The sequence below is a fragment of the Theropithecus gelada genome, chromosome 17 (genome assembly GCF_003255815.1).
Source record: "Theropithecus gelada isolate Dixy chromosome 17, Tgel_1.0, whole genome shotgun sequence".
NCBI classification, from domain to species: Eukaryota; Metazoa; Chordata; class Mammalia; order Primates; family Cercopithecidae; genus Theropithecus; species Theropithecus gelada.
In genome coordinates, this window is record NC_037685.1 from 63,597,222 (window position 1) to 63,617,825 (window position 20,604).

The following is a 20,604-nucleotide window of genomic DNA, read 5'->3' on the forward strand; positions in this document are numbered from 1 at the left end:
ATGAAAGATGAGTGAAAATGGGGAATTTTATCATTGGGATTGCTTGAGCCTTAGTAGCCTTGTTCACAAAATGGTTAATGGACAAGATGCAGGCAGGATATTTTAGACGTTGCTCCTGTGCTGAGTTTGGAGCACAGGTGTGGGCTGACAAACAGAGTGATAATTCATAAAGGTGCTAACTGTGTCATGCTGGAATGGAGGCTTAAAAATAATAGAACATGATCTAGCTGGTTTGCTAACATGAAAGAAGTCAACTTGAAGTAACACAAACTATTTTCTTGGGGTACACAGTCTGAAGAATCCAGGATGCCAAACTCTATTGCATCACACATCATGAATCTGTAATGAAATATGTCATGCTTAAGAACAAACCTGTAGGAACATCAGTCATGGCCAGCTGGCACAAACACTGAAAGGCCAAGCAATTAGCTAATGACAGCATTACTGCATGCTAATGTTGTTCCAGGTTCAGGCAGTAACGTTGTTGACATACCTTTGTTCCTTGGCCCAGAGTCTGAGGCTTCCAACTCCTCCTGTGTGCTGATGTTACAAAGCTGGCATCAGGACAACTCTCCTGTTACCCCTAAAGTTAAGCAGGACTCTGTGCTGTAATAAGGACACTGGTGGCCCACCACCAACAGGTGGTGTATGATGAGTGGTTCTAGTCATTTTGATGAATGGGACTGTAGGTCTAAGTAAGTTTGGCAAGTGATATATACCCTCGTCCGAGCTTCCTCTTGTGATTGTAGACCATATCTGATGAGAAGTAAGAGACCGAAATTAGGATACACCCTGTTTTTAGGTGTAAAAGAGGTTTTTTCACCTCTGGGCCATCTAGAGATTGAACTTTCATCCATAGTCTTGTATTTCACTCATTCACGTGACTGATGTGTGTGCAGACTTCTAGATATCAGAAAATATCAGATCCTTTCATCCAGAACCCTTTTTAGTATTTTAGTAATTTGTGAATTGGGAAATTCTGCTGTGCTAAAGGACAGAATGACTGCCTCTAATAAAGTTTGGATCTTTATATGACAGATCTTCCTACAACTGATTGTAATTAATCATGTTCATAGGCTTATCACCATTTACTAACCTCAGCCATATGATATTTCATAATATTTTATCACGCCCGTTTGCAGGTTGGTGGTTTTTCTGCACTGCTCTACATGCCAATCTTCCTATACTAAGCAAAGGTTACATGTCTGTTGACTAAGGATTTGCAAATAGCAGAAATGCCAGCCTTAATGTCTTTCTGCACTGTGGATTCCAGTCAGCTTCCCAGAAGGACAATCAGCTAGGCTTGTTGGTCAAACTCCTCTTTAAATAGAGGCTGCTGTTGCTTCAACAGACCAAATAAGGGAAACATAGAGTAAAAGTAATTTCATTTAACTCCCTGTTGAGTGTAGTGATAGAATCAAAGTAATGCTGTCCTGAAAAGAGACTAAAATATTGCTCTTCAGATAGGGAATATTTATATCACACTTGACAACATACTGGCTAGTTTTCGAATTATAAATAAATAACTTTTAAAATAGCTGTTTCTTAGCAAAACAGCTTAGGCTGGAACATCCCTTAAATAATCTTTAAAGACATTCATCAAAAACTGGAAAATTCACCCTAACCACCCAGAAACATAGCATTGTTAGTGGCTAAAAAGATTTAATTTAACTGTTGAATGAGGTGATCTTTCAGATGATCTCATAAGTTTGTTTTCTTTATTAGGAGTATGCTTGGAGGCATGTAGATGAAAAACATTTATTCTGTCGCTCCTAAATGGAACTTTTCCTGCTGTGCAATGAAATTTAATACACCACCATAGTAAAAGTTTGAATGAACCTTATAGCAAATAAATGATGTGAAAAGCATCACGAGGTAATAAAAAATATCAGAGGGCTTTTTACTTCAATTTAATAGTATCCAATTCAGTTCATTCATGGATAAGGCCGTAATTTTTATTTTTATTTTTATTTCTGGTGACTTTCTGAAGAGATTATCGAAGTTTCCTTTTTTTGAGAATACAAAACCAGACGAAGGTGATTCCTCATTATTTTCAGTCTAGCTTTTCTGATGATATGTTCTTTGTACTATTTACAAAGACCTCCTTTTTAATACAAACAAAAGATCATCTGGAAGTATATGTTTTAGAGTGAGAGAAAATACCAATTAAAATACATTCAATAATAATGGCATAATACCAAGTAACGATGGCTCATTCCTTAAGGTCACTCTGATGTAATATTGCTGTGTTCCCACACAACATTTTGCATTTTGACATTCCTGAAAATCATCAGTACAGTTTTCAGCAATAGCAAGCTTTACTATAGCATTGTAGCAATTTTAACCAGCGCAGATTCAGATTTCTATAGGTCATGCTAACAATAAGACTTGCTTTATTAGGTATTTTTACTGTTGCTTACATACCCAGTATATAGTATGTTCTGACTTTTAAAATTTCTTAAAACACAGTATTCTATTTGATAATATTTCCTGATGCTTTTGGGAATTTCTACTCAATTCCTAAGTTGTAATTATGTAGGTTGAAGGCAGGGGAGTTGGAATGTTCCTGTAGGCTTTCCCAAGGTGATTCAGCCATGAAGAATACAAACATTCAAGGAAAAAGACTATGCAGGCCACAGAGAAGGAATGTCTGGTGGGCACAGTGGCTCACACCTGTAATCCCCGCACCTTGGGAGGCTGAGGTGGGAAAATTGTTTGAGTCCAGGAGTTTGAGACCAGCCTGTGCAACATGGTGAGACCAGCCCCACAATCTGTATCTACAAAAAAATAAAAACAAAAAAATTAGCCAGGCATGGTGGCACACGCCTGTGCTCCCAGAGGCTGAGGTGGGAGGATCATTTCATTGAGGCTGCCGTGAGCCGTGTTAACACCACTGCTCTCCACTCTCACAGAGTGAGACCTTATCTTCAAAAAAAGAAAAGGAACGTCTAAGAAGTAGAAGAACAGATGGGAAGTGGGGGTGATTCAAGTGGAAAGAAGGGAGTGAACATTGCTGCTAAAAGATCCAGCATGAAAAATGGCCACCAGATTTGCCATTTGGAAAATTACTGGGGTCCCCAGGGAGACTAATTTTAGTGGTGAAAGAAAAGCCCAGATTGCAAGTAGTTGAAGACATTTTGAATAGGAGAAGGAAGAAAGACGGGAAGTATAGACCACCCATTGGAGAACTGAATATAAGAAGAGGGTTAGAAAGGAAACACAGCCAGAGGTGGATGTGTGGCCAAGGAAGGCACTAAGATGAAAAGGTTTAAGCATGTTCATAGCTGAGAGAAAGACCGAAGAGAAGGGAAGGTTTGAAGAAAGGGGTCACTGAGGAGCTGGCTGGTGGAGCGATGTCCTGAAGGAGACAGGAAAAAAAATCCTTCCACACACACTGTACTAGACACTGAAAGTCTACTGAGTGAACATAACATGCACAGTTAGAGGGGTATATTGGGACAAATAAAATTGAAAAGACCAACAAAATAGAAAGTTACCCAGAAACAAACAAGTGAAGGTTGTATCTTACATTTCTTAGTAGCTGCTGTAGTTCTTTTTTTTTTTTTTTTCTTTTTTAAAGAATGCCTATGAGAGCTGCTCTTTTGTTCAATTAAAATGAAGATTAACTTTGTAGCTGAATTTAATTGAAGTTTCTCCTCCACTGTTCAAATAATGGATTTGTACTTAGGACTGTTAAATGTGGCAGAGAAATAGGCTCCAATGAAATGAACAAAACCACTGCAAATAGGACAGATTATCTCAAGAGATTTTGCTTAAAAAAAAGTGCCAACGTATTCTTCCAGATTTATATCTACCTTCACTTTTCATGGCATGGGGTACTGGGCAACATCTTAACTGATAGTACCTTGGATTTATTTGCGCTATCTTCTGTATCATTCTCTTTTGTTTCTTTTTCTCCAATATTTTAGGTGAAAGGTAGCATTTATTATTTTGCTTAAGAAAATTCATTTTAATAACTAAATGGAATACAAAGGAAGAAATTTTGTCAGTTTCCCCAAGTACCCTTCTTCCACAGATCTCCAAGGGTTTTAACTATTTCTCATTAGCTGTTAGAAACCTACTCAGGATGTCATAGGGTGATGTCCATTTTTACAAACCGAGGCAGGTTTTCAAGGGGGTAAGTCTTCCACCAGAAGTCCAGTGATCCATGCAGGCAGTGACATGACCAGAGGACATCTTCAAGATGAATCACACCACTGGGGTGCCGATTACCCCTCATGATGGGGAAAGTCATTTGGGGAGTAGTGGTCAGTATTCAGAACTGTGAGTCCTCAGGCTCACTCCTTAGGTGTTTTTCCAAACTTGAGTCAAAGTTGGCACAAATGAGATCTGATGAGAAAAAGATGTCAGACATGAAAGCATTTGGGACCCCATTATTCATTGGTTCATACTGAAGTAGAGTGCCTGCTGCTGGGTGCAGATAGTCCTGAACAAAATGCTTTGGTGCATTTTCGCAGTTGGGTCCACAGCTCTTTACTGTGAAGGGTGCCGCCACATGGGGTGAGGAGGCTCACCACTCAGCATCTTCCCATGTTCTGCTGAAGAAGAGAGGTCCCAATGGTGGTAGTTCCATTCTGAAATTCTGTATTAACCACTAAGACCAGGCATTTATATTATAAAATTTCACTGCTGATGATATCAAAACCCTCAATTGAGTATATGTATCCTCATTTTTTCTAAACGATAACTGAAGCTTAGAGAAGTTAAGAAAGGGTCATAAGTTGTGAGGACCTAGGATTCAAAATCAGGTCTCTCAGATTTCAAAGCCCACGCCCTTCACTGCTACATCCACTGTTGTCATAATTAAAAGACTTTAAAATAGCATCTTAAGCAAGGTTATTGATATATTTAACTAATTGAATAATCTCATATTAACTCCAGTAGCATTGCTGGATTAAACACATTCACTGAAATCTCTCTAAATGCCCAGATGTCACCACAACGCAGTATATCCATGTAACAAAACTGCACTTAAATGTATACCCATTTTTAAAAAAGAAATATCTCTGAGGGCAGTAATACTTTGGGTCTTTCTAGATTAGTGAAATCTTACCTGTGTGGAGCACACTTGAAATTTTGGAAGGCCACTAAAAAGTTAGAAGTAGAAAGTTACTTGTATTAAATGAGCCCCTTGTATACCTCAAATAAAGCACCTCTTGGTATGTCAGACTCCCTCTAGACTTCTAAGTGACTGTGGCCTGTCCTGTCTGGCCATCTTTCTTTCCTCCTAAAGATTACAGAGATATATGATATGAAAAGATTGTGAAGTGAAAATGTAATTAGTGTACACTGAAATTGTTTGAAAATTAAGGTAGAGACTGATGGCTTTCCTCTGCCCTTCTTAGATGTGGACACAAGGAGTGTTTAAAGTCTGTATTTTTTTAAGCTGGGAGTAGGGAAGATTGGAACTCCTCAGGGTGTGAGAAGCACAAACAGCTGTATTCCTATGGAAATACTGAAACTCCTGCAGAATTCTTCAGCACAGGAGAACATTCCCCTTGCATAGTTTGGGACAGCAGTGATCTCTGATTCGGAGGGAGAAAACTCAAAGAGAAGCCCAGAGTGCAGACTGAGGACTGCATCTTACTTCTCACACAGCAGGTGAGGTATCTCTGAGATTTGGCCACCCAAATCCAGTCTGCAAATGGGGAGAAATGGAGACTGGTCCTTTTTATAGCTCCACCAGGAAAAGATTAAAAAAAAAAATTGGAGAATTGCTATTAGAATAAGTTTTGAGAGTATCTTGTGTCATCTTTAAAAACAAGACATTGTAAGATTTTAACAGTGATAAGTGATGCATCACGACCTCCTGGTTTTAGTTTTTGTTTGTTTTTTTCCAAAGAATTTAAAAGATAAACATATGCAAACAGAATAGCACAATGAACCTAATGGTCATCTTCAACAATTATCAACTCATAGCCAATTCGTTACACACTCCCTGAACCTTCCCCTGATATTACTTGAAGCGAATACTAGAAACAAAATCATCTCTAAGCATTACCATATGTATCTCTAAAAAAGTTCTTCTCTAAACAAAACTGCAATACTATTACTACATCTAAAAAACTAACAACAATCCCTTAACGTCATCAGATCTCCCATGTGTTCAAATTGCCAATTGTATTGTGAATATCATATTTTCTTTTAACAAAATATTTGAATCAGGATCCAAGTAAGCTCCACACATTGCAGTAGACTTTTAAAGAAATCAACAAACTCCCCTCCATTTCTCTTTTTCTCCCCACTCCAAACTTATTTATTGAGAAAACGTCTTTCTCTCCCACTCTTTCCTTCAGTCTGGATGTGGCTGACTACATCTTTTTGGCGTAATGTGATATATTCCTCTAACTCCTGTATTTCCTAAAAATTGGAAATTAGATCGAAAGCCTTGGTTAGATTCAAGTTTGAGCTTGTTTGTTTGTTTGTTTAGTCAAGACTATTTCATACTGCTTTCTTCCATCAGAAGGGACGTCATGTCTGGTCTGGGTTTCACTTTTTTCTGTGCTGTGAGCAGCCACTGATGTTCAGTGCGAAGTCTCAGTATTTTGGGTTTTCCCAGGTCCCCGGGTCCTCGTTTGTTCACTGTCACTCAGTGAGCTGGGGCATCTGGTCAGACCTAAGGTCTTCAGCTTTAGCCAGCTAAGAACTTTCAGGGACCCATCACCCCAAAGTTAGACTTTTTCAGAATGATTTTGTGAAAATAAACATTCAATTCAATTCATGAAACTTCAGTACATAAATAAAATTGTACCAAAATATAGAACAAAGACAAATTTTTAAAGTATGTGAAGTCTTTCTATTCTTACTTGAAGTATACTGTTTTTACCTGATGAATGGCATCATTATTTTGAGCTTCCTTTGCCATAATCTGTTTCCACTTGTTGGTTAAATACCCATTGTGTATTGTGTGCTAATCTTGCTTTACTGCTTATTTAATGCTCTTTAAAAACCAGCATATCTGAACGTGTAGATCTTGGATTTCATGCAACTAGTGTCCAGCAGTAGAACTGCAAGCAGGAGCATACCTCTACAGCTCTCTTTTCTTTTTTTCTCTTTTTTCTTTTTATGGTTTTGGGTGTATAGTAGGTATATGTATTTACGGGGTACATGAGTTTTTTTGATCCAGGCATGCAATGCATAATAGTCACATCATGGAGAATGGGTGTCCATCCCCTCCAGCATTTATCCTTTGTGTTACAAACAGGTCAGTTATGCTCTTTTAGTTATTTTAAAGTGCACAATTAAATTATTATTGACTATCATCACCCTGTTGTGTTATCAAATACTAGGTCTTATTCAGTCTTTCTTTTTCTTTTTTAACCCATTAACCATCCCCACCTCCCCACTAACCCCCCACTATCCTTCCCAGCCTCTAATAAATATCCTTCTACTCTATATTTATGAGTTCAATTGTTTTAATCTTTAGATCCCACAGATAAGTGAGAACATGCAATGTTTGTCTTCCCATGCTTGGCTTACTTCACTTAATGACCTCCAGTTCCATCCATGTTGCTGCAAATGACAGGATCTCATTCCTTTTTCATGGCTGAATAGTACTTCATCGCGTAAATGTGCCACATTTTCTGTATCCATTTGTCTGTTGATGGGCACTTAGGTTGCTTCTAAATCTTGGCTATTGTGCACAGAGCTACAGCAAATGTGGAGCTGATCTTCCAAATACTGATTTCCTTTCAGTATTTGGAAAAGATTGCTGGATCATATGGTAGCTTGATTTCTAGTTTTTTGAGAAACCTCCAAACTGTTCTTCATAGTAGTTGTACTAATTTACATTCCCACCAACCAGTGTATGAAGGTTCCCTTTTCTCCATATCCTTGCCAGCATTTGTTGTTGCCTGTCTTTTGGATAGAAGCCATTTTAACTGGGGTGTGATGGTTTCTCACTGTAGTTTAGACTTGCATTTCTCTGATGATCAGTGATGTTGAGCACCTTTCATATTCATGTTTGCCATTTGTATTCTTTTAAGAAATGTCTAATCAAGTCTTTTGCCCATTTTTTGATTGGATTATTAGATTTTTTTTCCCATAGAGTTGTTTGAACTCTGTATATATTTTCGTTCTTAATCCATTTCAGATGCATAGTTTGCAAATATTTTCTCCTGTTCTGTGGATCGTCTCTGCACTTTATTGATTGTTTCCTTTGCTATGTGGAAGCTTTTTTTTTTTTTTTTTAGACAGAGTCTCACTCTATCGTGCAGGCTGGAGTGCAGTGGTGCAATCTTGAATCTTGGCTCACTGCAACCTCCACCTCCCAGGTTCAAGCAGTTCTCTGCCTCAGCCTCCCGAGTAGCTGGGATTACAGGCGTGGGCCCCCAACCCAGCTAATGTTTGTATTTTTAGTAGAGACGGGATTTCACCATGTTAGTCAGGCTGGTCTCAAACTCCTGACCTCGTAATCTGCCCACCTCGGCCTCCCAAAGTGCTGGGATTACAGGCGTGAGTCACCCCACCCGGCCGCTGTGTGGAAGCTTTTTAACTTGATGTGATCCCATTTGTTAATTTTTGCTTTGGTTGCCTGTGCTTGTGGGGTACTACTCAAGAAAATTTGCCCAGACCAGTATCCTGGAAATTTTCCCCAATGTTTTCTTGTAGTCATTTCATATTTTGAGGTCTTAGATTTCCAAGTCTCTTTTCTGAAGCAGGCCTGAGACCTACTGATCTTTCCCTTGTATTCAGATGGCTCTCTTCTGAGCTGGAGCAAGTGTGCCTCTATCCTTTCCTCTCTTTTTATCACTCTATGCTTCCTCCCCTCTTTTTTTTCTTCCTTCATCCTTCCTTTCTTCCCTTTCTTTTATTCCCTCCTTCCTTCCATCTTTCTTCCTTCCTTCTTTCTTCCCTTCCCTCCTTCCTGTCTTCATTTGTTCACTCATCCTTTCTTTCCTCCCTCTTTCATATATTCTTTCCCTTTCTCCCTTTCTTCCTTTCATCTTTTGTTCTTCTTATTTTTTATCCACTATGGTGTTCTCTCCCCTAGGTGTACTCTTAAGCCTCATTTCACTGATAAAATCTATGTTGATGCAAAGATAATCTTGATAATGTTAAAATGTGAACCTGATTCTCTGTGCCCAAAGCTATCTTTCCAAATGCATACAGATATAGTCAGCCATTTAACACACCCTGATAAGTTCCAGCTGTGTACTAGGGGTATGTAGGAGACAGACAAGTGACAACATGGTGGGAATGCTGACAAGAATAGGTGCAAATAAAGTACTGTGTGACAACTAACAGGTGACTCTGCCAGGGAAAACTGGGGAGGGGCTTCATCTGGGAAGTGACATTTAAGCTGAGTCTTCAAAGAATATGATTAAGACAGTATATTTGTGTCCAGGCCCAGTGGCTGACACCTATAATCCTAGCAGTTTGGGAGGCCGAGGAGGGGTGGATCACATGAGGTCAGGGGTTCAAGACCAGCCAGGCCAACATGGCAAAACCCCATCTCTACTAAAAATACAAAAATTAACCAGGCATGATGGCACGCATCTGAGATCCCAGCTGCTCCGGAGGCTGAGGCTAAGGCAGGAGAATCTCCTGAATGCAGGAGGCAGAGGCTGCAGTGAGCCAAGATCATGCCACTGCCTCCAGCCTGGGTGACAGAGCAAGACTCCGTCTCAAAAAAAAAAAAAGTATATTTGTGTAAAAATAGTTAAGGAAGACTTAGTATGTTATTTTATTGAGGCATTTGACCCCAAGTTCTTAGCTAATGGACTTGACTTTTATGTATAGCAACAACTTATATATATCAACTTCGCTTGTTAGAGAAAGTGAGCCTGACAACGTGTTGTTTCCTTCATGTGTGTGCAAAAATGTGTAAGTGTAAAATATCATGTTTATCAGCTTCCCGTCTAATTTGTAGTGGGACAAAATAACTTTTAGGTATGGAGAGCTTTGGGATGTGGGTGGACACAGTCACCTTTCTTTCCCCGTTGTAGCAGGATCCTCTTTTAGGTAGTAGTGAAAGAGGATTGCCTTCCGTGCTCCCACTGTGTGAACTCCTGGGTTGTTGTAAGGGTCTGCAGACCCACAGGTGTGCTGACTTATCGTTTGTCTGGCTTTTAAGGTCTCCCATGTAGATGTATTCTCATGTTTCTAGTATGTATAAAAGAAGTATTGTTGCTACTCTAGTACAGAACTTTTTTTTTACATACTAGAAACTTTTTTTAGTTGAAGTCTTCCTCTGTTGCCCGGGCTGGAGTGCAATGGTATGATCTTGGCTCACTGCAACCTCCGCCTCCCGGGTTCAAGTGATTTTCCCACCTCAGCTTCCCAAGTAGTTGGGATTCCAGGTGCCTGCCACCATGCCCAGCTAATTTTTATGTTTTTAGTAGAGACAGGGTTTCACCATGTTGGCCAGGCTGGTCTCAAACTCCCAACATCAGGTGATACGCTCGCCTTGGCCTCCCAAAGTGCTGGGATTAAAGCTGTGAGCCACCGTGCCCGGCCCAGAACCATTTAAAAGTATCATTGGAGCTGTAGTACTAGCTGTTTGTCATTCTGTATAGTTTTAAACAATAGCTACTAAAATAAAATTACTATCTTGTATGTTTGGAGTGTGAGTGTGTGTTTTCTGGTTGAGAACATTTTGAACATTTCAGGAACTAAAAGGGGTCTTCATGAAATAGATAATGATGATGTCAACATTTGAATGTACTTAATGCCACTGATTCGTACAATTTAAAGTGTTAAGTCTTCTGCTATGTATATTTTACCACAATAAAAAGTATTTTAAAAAATTTAAAACTTAAAACAAGACATATACACAGAAAATAAAGGGATTTTCGTATTTGAAGAAACTGGATACCACTGTCCTAGAACTTTTATTAATTTGGCAAATGCATAGCCAGCACCAAGCGAAAAATGCACATGGTGGTCTCACCCTACCAGTCTGAGGTTTCATCAAGAGCCTTACACATCAACTACTCTGTCTCCATGGCAAAATATACAGGTTCAAAATGTGTATTCATCTAAAATACAGAGAATACTGTGTTCTTATGAGTAAACAAACATTTTCTGTTCAACGTATACTATTTAGATATAATGAATAAATACTGTATGTATTCATCACTCAACAGTGTCTGAAGGTTCACAGCGTGTCACATGCTCCATGTCAGGTGGAATGCTGCACGTCAGGCAAGCCATGCTCTGTCCTTTGACTAAGTGTTGAGAGAAACAGAGGTCTCTGCATTTCTGGGGCTTGTCACCTAGCAGGGATGGTGCTCGGTGCCTCACTGATGAGTGTGTAGTTGCACACGATGATGACTGTGATGTGATTTTACTCTATGGTAAGGTCAGTGAAAGGACAAATACATGAGGCTTTGCAGGCATGTGCCCGGGAAAGGCACCAGGTGTTGGGGGATGGCTCAGAGAAGGGCTTGCCTGAAGAAGTGATAGTTCAGCTGAGGTTTGAATAATGAACAAATAGCGACAACACTCAGAAGAGGAAATTCACCACATTTCCCCTCTCAGATTCGACTCTTCTCCCCAGTAGCGGGTATCATGTGTTCTTCAGTATTCCACCCTGGCATGTAGCATTTGACGCATGTGAACCCTCAGTCACTGTTGAGTGATGAATAAACATGTAGTATCTATTCATTATATCTAGATAGTATACTTTGAACAGAAAATGTTACCCATAAGAACACAGTATTCTCTGTGTTTTTCATGAATACACATTTTGAACCTGTATATTTTATGATGGAGACAAAGTAGTTGATTTGTAAGGCTCTTGGTGAAACCTCAGACTTGCAGGATAAGACCACCATGTGCATTTCTTCAAGAACAAGGACAGTATGGGGCAGGGGTGGGGCTTGTATATGCCTTAGGTATACATCGTCTTTGTGAGTGGAGGAGAAATGATTAGACCCACAGTGAGAGGGTCTAGGTGAGCAGGTAAATATAAATGGAGTCTTGCTAGGGAACCTGCACTGGCCAAAGTAAAACTTAATATTTTTTGACATATAACTTTTGCATTGTGTCTAATCCTAAATCAAATTTGGGATCAGAATGAACTTCCATAGCAAAGACATATATATATATATGTTTATATATGTGTGTGTATATATGTATATATGTGTATATATGTGTGTGTATATAGATGTACACACACACATACATACACACACACACACACACAAATAAGGATAAGTAACATAAAATGCTCTGCTGGAGGCTTAAAAAGCAATGCTGCGTGAGTTGAGTCATTTTGGAAAGGGTGAATTAGCAATATGTATTATTCAATAATTAAAAATTCAAGTTGTCCAAGTTTTAAAAAGCTCTCTGAAAGAATACAAAGAAATATGATTTTGAAAACATGTAATACAGTCAACGTAAAACCTCTATTTCCTTGTGTGAATGAACATTCACCATGTAATTAATTTACTTACAAGAGATACTTTGAATCCTTCTACCAGATATGTAAAAATTTCTTTCTGAAATGGATTGAAAACAGAAGACTGTTCATGATGAATATTTTCCTCAGAAATTTCGGTCTGGAAAACTGAGGTCTTGCTTTGAGTTACATTTTCTGGAGTTCTCAAAATGTCAATAATGTCTGAATTAAACTCTTTGAATTGAAAAAAAATGCTCTGCTGGAAGATCAGTTAAGGCTTCCTAATGTAAACAAAGATGTAATAATTAGGGAGAATTGTTTCTGTAGTAGACTCTTGTTACTACTGATACTATTTTTGCAGAGAACTAGATGTGGTGCAAGACAAATCACATGCCCCAAATTCACCAGTTACACCTGGTAAATGTATGATTGGTAGGTTCTCCCTCAGTACCAGTCTAATAAATAAACCTTACTTTGTTTCTAAATCTAGGGACTTGAAATAGTGAATTGCTTTCAACTTTTATTTTTATTTTATTTATTTTTATTTTTTGAGATAGAGTCTTGCTCTGTCACCAGGCTGGAGTGCAGTGGTGCAGTCTTGGGTTCAAGCGATTCTCCTGCCTCAGCCTCCCGAGTAGCTGGGATTACAGGCACGTGCCACCACACCCAGCTAATTTTTGTATTTTTAGTAGAGACAGGATTTCACCGTGTTGGCCAGAATGGTCTCCATCTCTTGACCTCATGATCCGCCCGCCTTGGCCTCCCAAAGTGCTGGGATTACAGACATGAGCCAATGCGCCTGGCCTCAACTTTTTATTATCTGTCAAGTCTCAAGATAAATATTAAATTTTTCAAATAAATTTTTTGGTTTTTATTATATTGTTGCTATTGAAGACATACGAACACTTATAACATCAGATTCTTTTTTTTTAATTGACAAATAAAAAGTTTATGTATGGTGTTACAACATGATGTTTTGATATATGTATAATGAGTAAATCAAGCTAATTAACATTTCTACGTTACATGAATTATTTTTTTGTGGTGAGATCATTTAAAAATCTACTTTCTTAGCGGTTTTCAAGTATACAGTGTGTCTCAGTCCATTCAGGATGCTATAACAAATTACCATGAAGTAGGTGGCTTATCAACAATAGACATTTATTGCTCAGAGTTCTGGATACCCAGAAGTCCAAGATCAAAGCACGGGATATTTGGTGTCTGGTGAGGGCCCCCTTCCTTTATAGATAGTGCCTTCCCACTGCATCTTCACATGGCAGAAGGCGCGAACAAGCTCCCTAGGGCCTCTTACTGATCCCACTCAGGAGGGTTCTGCCCTCACGATTTAATCTCCTCTCGAAGGCCCCACCTCTTAACGCCATCACTTTGAAGGTATCAGCATCTGAATTTTGGGGGCATACATTGAGGCCATAGCACAATATATTATTAACTGCAGTCACCAGTCACCATGCTCTACAGTAGCTCTCCAGAACTTATTCTTCCCATCTAAATGAAACTCTGCACTCTTTGATCAACATCTTCCATTTCCTCTCACCCATCAGCCCCTGGTAACTACCATTCTAGTCTCTGCTTCTGTGAATTTGACTTGTTTTTTATTTCAGGTTTAAGTGAGATTGTACAGTATTTGTCTTTCTGTGCCTGGCTTATATACTCAGCATAATAATCCTCCAGGTTCATCCATGTTGTCAGAAATAACAGGATTTCCTTCCTTTTTAAGACTAAATCGTCTTCCATTGTGTATATATAGCACATTTTCTTTATCCATTCATCCACTGATGGATACTTAGACTGACTCTATATTTTGGCTATTGTGAATAATGCTGCAGTTAACATGAGCATGCAGATATCTTTCAAGATACTGATTTCATTTTCTTTGGATACATACCCAGAAGGTGAATTGAGGGATCATATGGTAGTTCTATTTTTGATTTTTTGAAAAACCTCCATACTTTTTTCCACAGTGGCTCTACTAATTTACATTCCCACTAACAATATGCAAGAGTTCTCTTTTCTCTACATGTTTACCAACATTTATTATATTTTTCTTTTTGATAAAAGTCCTTATGACAGGTAAGAGGTGATATCTCATTGTAGTTTTAATATGAGTTTCCCTGAGTATCAGATTCTTAATGTTTTGGTCTAAGAAATATATATTAAGATAAATAGCAAGAGCCGTGGCAGTAATGATCAAACATAACTACTATGGTTACAATACCTAAGGGGGAATTCCTCACTCATTTAAAAATTGGCACCTCCTCATTCCATAATGAGAGAAATGAGTGAGGAAAAATGGAACAATAATGGCATTTCTTTTATACTATTTAAGAGACTCTAATAATTATTCTTGCATATATTCTTTTTCTTTGTAGGAAAAGCCATTGACAAAATCCCTGCAACGTGGAGAAGACCCCCAGTTTGATCAGGTATGTGATGTATATGTTATATGCTAGTTTTCCTTTAGTTCAGCATTCACGCAAGGCAGGGCCTGCATGCTCACTATTGTTGTATGGATGAACATCCTCAAAGAGGATACAGTATGTGATCTTAAGAACTGCACCCTGCAGTTTTCATGGTTGTGGTTTATAGCTGTTCAGTAAATGTCTATCGGTTAGAACCAAAAAGAACTGGAAAGTATTGGGATAATATGAGTAGGTCTTCAATTGATTATTTCCTATATCTTTAGATATTGGAATTAAAGAAACCAAGAAAAGAGTTTAAAGGAAATTCCATTCCTTTAAAAACTTGAGATTCTTCTAAATAAATGATACTATGTGATGATCAGATCTCTGCACTAGAGCTTATTCTTGTTTTCATCCAACACTTTTTTGGAGGCCTACTATTTGCTTAACGCTGTGCTAGGTACTGGTGATACAAAATCTAAGATAAGTTTTAGGCCTTCAAGAATTCACTCTCTTGTGAGAAAGATACTACCTAAAAGATAAGTATAACACAGTATAGGATCTTAAGATTCTAATAGAGAAAATAATATATGAACAAAATTATTTAAGACAGAATAAATACAAAGTAAGTCCTTTGAAAATAGGTTAGGACTAGTAAAAGAACATTCAACTCTAAACAGTAGGTAATAAACGTACAATATCAGGATCTGATAGATTCTGGTTCAGTAACTTCAGGAAGGTCCTAGGCACATTTAAAAATGATGGATAACAGGACATCCAAGGAGGCCGGAGGTATGTTTGTGAAGTTTCCTAAACTTTTGCAGTTAATGGCAAAAAAGGCACTATGTTCTTCAGAAATGTCAGTTGGTGCCAACGTCAGATACAAAATACTGCTGGATATTCCCTGGCTTGAGCTAGCATGGTGTTTTTATGGTCTAATGAAAAACACACAGGGTGTACACTTTCTGTAGGGCTTTGAAATTGCCTTTAATATGAAATCCAGAGGAAGCCTCCCTGGCTGTACAAATTTAGCCTTGTATGATCCAGAAACATCATGACTGTACTGACAAAATCCTTCATTTTCTATTTTATGAGCTGTTCTGTGAAGGAGACCTCACAGGTTTATGCTCACAGCCAGCCCCGCAAGGGTGGCGTGGCTCTGGGCTTGCTCTGTTGCTAGCCGAGCTGGCCGTTTTCCAGAATGCTGGTGAAATGGAAGATGGGCCTCATCTCTTTGTGCCATGACGCTATCTTTTCTAGTCACATTGTCCATTGTTGTTGTCACCTGGCAGGTGCCGAGGTGGTCAGAGACCCTTGGTGCATATGGTATATGATGTTTGGGGTTACCATTTTGGAAATGTGGCAAGTTGTGGCTTTTTAAGAATGTAAATAGTGCTGGGCCCAGAGGCTCACATCTGTAATTCCAGCACTTTGGGAGGCTGAGGCAGGTGGGTCTCCTGAGCCCAAGAGTTCGAGACCAGACTGGGAAACATGATGAAACCTTGCCACTATCAAAAATACAAAAAAATTAGCCAGGCATAGTGGTACATGCCTGTGGTCCCAGCTACTCAGGATGCTGAGGTGAGAGGATCACTTGAGGAGGCAGAGGTGGCAGTTGAGCCAAGTTCACACCACTGCACTCAAACCTGGGTAACAGTGAGAGCCCATCTCGAAAAATATATATATAAATACTTATCAGCTGTCTTCTATTATCTTTCCACTCTATTTTATATTCTTTGTCTCTTTATCCTATTAAATTATCACTGTCCTTTCTTCAAAAACATTTTTCTCCAGCTTAATGTACCTCTCTTTATTCTCTGAGAAAATGGTCGTAAATTTTAACTTTGCAGATAATCGTAATCCGAAATAACTGGGCTTAAACACAATTTCGCATTTATTACTCAGCTTTCTATTTCTGAATATCAGTATTGTGGAAAAGACATGACCTTTGGAATTAGACAGACCTGGGTTTAAATCCCACCTTTGTCACTTAATTAGCTATATAACTTTTAACTTTGCATCTCCAAGTGTTGTCCATGCATCTGTGTCATCAGCATCACCTGGGAGCTTGTTAGAAATGCAGACTGTCAGCCTGACCCCGGAACTGCTGCATCCGCCACCTAACAAAACTTCCAGGTGACTCACATGCACATTAACGCTTGAGAAGCCCTGCCCTGTAACGTATCTCTGTGTATTAAAGACCCTTTAAGCGTGAACCAATAGTAAGATGGTCACTACGAACTTTCAAATAGGACACATAGGATTGTCCTCTGATCATTACATCATAAACTCACAAATGAACTGTGAGAGAGGACAAGCCACAAAATCTAATCCTGTTTTAAAGTGATAGCAAGACTTTCAGGCCTGATACGGTTTGGCTGTGTCCCACCGAAATCTCTCCTCGAAGTGTAGTTCCCATAATTCCCACGTGTCATGGGAGGGACCCAGTGAGAAGTAATCAGATCATGGCGGGCCAGTCTTCCCCATGCTGTTCTCATGACAGTGAATACATCTCATTAGATTTGTTGGCTTTATAAAGAAGAGTTCCCCTGCATGTGCTGTCTCTTGCCTGCTGCCATTGTTAGATGTGACTTTGCTCCTCATTCACCCTCCGCCATGATTGTGCGACCTCCCAGCCATGCAGAACTATGAGCCAATGAAAGTTCTTTCCTTTATAAATTACCCAGTCTCTGGTATGTCTTTATTAGCAGCATGAGAACAGACTAATATAAGGCCATAGAGAAGCTTGACTAAAGTGGGTCCACCTGTAGATTCAATGGGGAAAAGGTTGGCAAAGTATAATAGCTTTTGAAAGTGCTTACTGTGGTTCAAACGTGTACCCTCCAAAATTCAACTGCTGTTAATGTGATAGTATCAAGAGGTTGGGCCTTTAAGTGGTAATTTTCCCATGAGGGCTCCTCCCTTATGAATGGGATTAGGTGCTCTTATGAAAGGTCTTGACACAGGGAGCCCCTCTCTTTTGGTCCTTTCTCCATGTGAGGACACAGTGTTCAAGGAGCCGTCTTGGAAGTAGAGACTGAACCTTCACCAGACAGTGAACCTGCTAGTGACTTGATCTTGGACTTCCCAGCCTTCAGAACTATGCTGAATACATTTTTGTTCTTTATCAATTACCAATCTCGGCAGAACTAAAACAGTGCTCATCTGCTGTTGCAGCCAACAAACTCTAAGAATTTCAGTTCCATTGGTAAGGCCATGAATAGAGCAAGGTCTCTTAGTCCTTTGGCATTAAACATTCAAATTATACAGTTTTATTCCAAACAGTAGGATTTTAATCTGGGTTCCCACAGAGGTCTGCCTATGGGAAAAGAACATGCTGGAGATGCCACCTTGAGTGGTTCAGACTCCATTGCTGTAACTGTAGGAGTAGTTGTACTGGTAGAGATAGCATTTATTTAGTACTTGTATGATAGGTACTATGCTAAGGGCATCCTTTGAACAAGATACAGTGGGTTCCTGTTTAAGAGATATTTGTATCAAATTCTTTCTTCTAAAGGTCACTGGCATGAACCACAGGGTATATAGAGCTGGGTATCTACTGCTTCACTGCCTAATCCTGAATGGCCCTGTTCACTCCTCTACCTAACCAGCCCATGATTCATTTTCTTCTTGCTAGAAATAGAAGCAAAACAAATTCATGTAATACTTTATAGTTTACCCAGCACCTTCTCATATTATCTCACCTCACATCACTCAGTCCCTCCAGCAACTCCAAAAAGGTGACATTATTGTCTCTATATTAAATGTAAATTATTAATATTAAATATAATATTAAATTATAGTAACATTAAATATATGATTGCATTAATATTAATATATTATGTTAATATTAAATATATCGATAGGATATATAACATTATGTTTAATATGTTATTATATTTAATATAGAGACAATAATAATGATGTCTCAGAAGTTTCCCAATATTATATGACTCAAACCTGAAGGAGCCAAAACTGTAATTTATTGTTTCTGACTGTACAGCCTGTGCTTTTTACTTCATAATCTTTGTTTCTAAAAACTAGGTTGATGAGAGTTGAGAGGGAAGTTTTCAGCAGGTAAAGGATCTAAAATCTTTTATCAGTTGTGATTAGCTTTGGCTACAAATGGCACATAAAGTAAAATCTTCTTGAGCAAGATGATTTTTCCTTTCTTATGTATGGCTTACATTCTCAAGGTCCAGTATGGCTGCTAGAGCTTGGCCATTGCATCTATATTCCAGGCAGCCAGAATGAGAAATGGAACAAGAATTATAGAAAAACAAAAAGCAAAACTTTCCAACATAGCATATGCCAAATCTACTTATATCCAATTAGCCAAATGTCAATCACTTGGCCACATCTAGCTATAAGAAAGGTGGAGAAATTTTACTTTGGGCGACTGTGTCCATCTAAAAATGGGGTATTTTATACCTAAGGAAGAAGAAAAGAAAAAGAAGAAAAGCTCTTATTGGGTAACAGCTAGATTTATCCACTAGATATTTAGCCAAAATGCCCAAAGTAGAACTATTTACAGTTCTGTACCTCTTTCTTTCCCACTGTGGGTTTCTCCTCAAATTTGCCAATTTTCCAGTTTGAACTTAAATATATGTATATATTTAGAAGCCAGAACTTCATGTTTTCTTGTATATTTTACATTTTTACACTCATAATTTTATTGGTTTAGTATCTCTAAATTTAACCGAATTACACTCCAACTCTGTGAGAATAAACCTGGAAGGGCCTGGCATAATGGTTCACGCTTGTAATCCCAGCACTTTGGGAAACCAAGGTGGGTGGATCACCTGAGCTCAAGAGTTGGAGACCAGCCTGGCCAACATGGCAAAACCCCGTCTCTACTAAAAGTACAAAAATTAGCCAGGTATGGTGGCACACGCCTGTAATCCCAGCTACTTGGGAGGCTGAGGCAGGAGAATTGCTTGAACTTGGGAGGCGGAGGTTGCAGTGAGCCAAGACCACGCCACTGCACTTCAGCCTGGGTGACAGAGTGGGACTCTGTCTCAGAAAAAAAAAAAAAAAGAAGAAGAAACCTGGAAAAAAGATTTTGTGAATGACAAGATGTCTAAATAGGATTTTTAAAACTCAGTGTTAGTAAGAGAAATATACTAGTGAATGCTTTACAATATTGGAGAACTAGGAATTTGTGCCCTCATTTCCAGAATTTCACTTTTCACAAATTTCAGGAATGTGACGGTTTTTTTCCATTGTTATACAGCACCTACCTCCTGGCAACCATGTGCCAAGCGTTATGCCAACTCACGGAAACAAACAGGAAGGAAGCATAGTGCCTGCCCTAGAGGCCCCACCATGGGAGTCTTGTGGGAGAGAAAAATAAAGCTACAATCAAATAAATGATAACCCCAGGCTAGTAAGTAAGCTAAAGCTGGTGTGAGCCTCAGGAGAGCAAATTTCACCCTACCCTGAGGAGCCAGGGAGGCCTTCATGGAGCAGGCAGCAGAGGTGCAGAGCAGTATGGGCTATCGCTTCCGGTCCATGCTAGTGATAAAGTCATACCAGTAACAAGAATCAATAAAGGCGGAAGAGATTTCCAACAGCATTTGAAGATATATATACTACCACTATTTGTTTTAAATTGCTATAGTAACTGTCAGGGCGTAGTGAGTCAAATGAACTAAAAATCGTTCTGGTACTAAAGTAATTTAGCAAACACTGCGCATGTGTATATGTGTATATATACACAGAAAGTTTTATATGAGACAAAGAGATGTAAGTATGTGGTCCCCAGGAATGTGTTTCACATTCCAGGAGCTCCAGATCCAGAAGAGGATCAAGCAGTGCACA

General features: G+C 39.0%; 1 protein-coding gene across 2 annotated transcripts in view; it reads left to right on the forward strand.

Annotated features, from left to right (window-relative positions):
* FRY (FRY microtubule binding protein) overlaps positions 1–20,604 on the forward strand; it is a 274,104-nt gene that overhangs the window by 56,020 nt on the left and 197,480 nt on the right. For both annotated transcript variants that reach the window (XM_025364711.1, XM_025364712.1), the window contains exon 3: positions 14,755–14,808. In XM_025364711.1, coding sequence (XP_025220496.1) covers positions 14,755–14,808 — 54 coding nt within the window. The remainder of the gene's footprint in view (positions 1–14,754; positions 14,809–20,604) is intronic.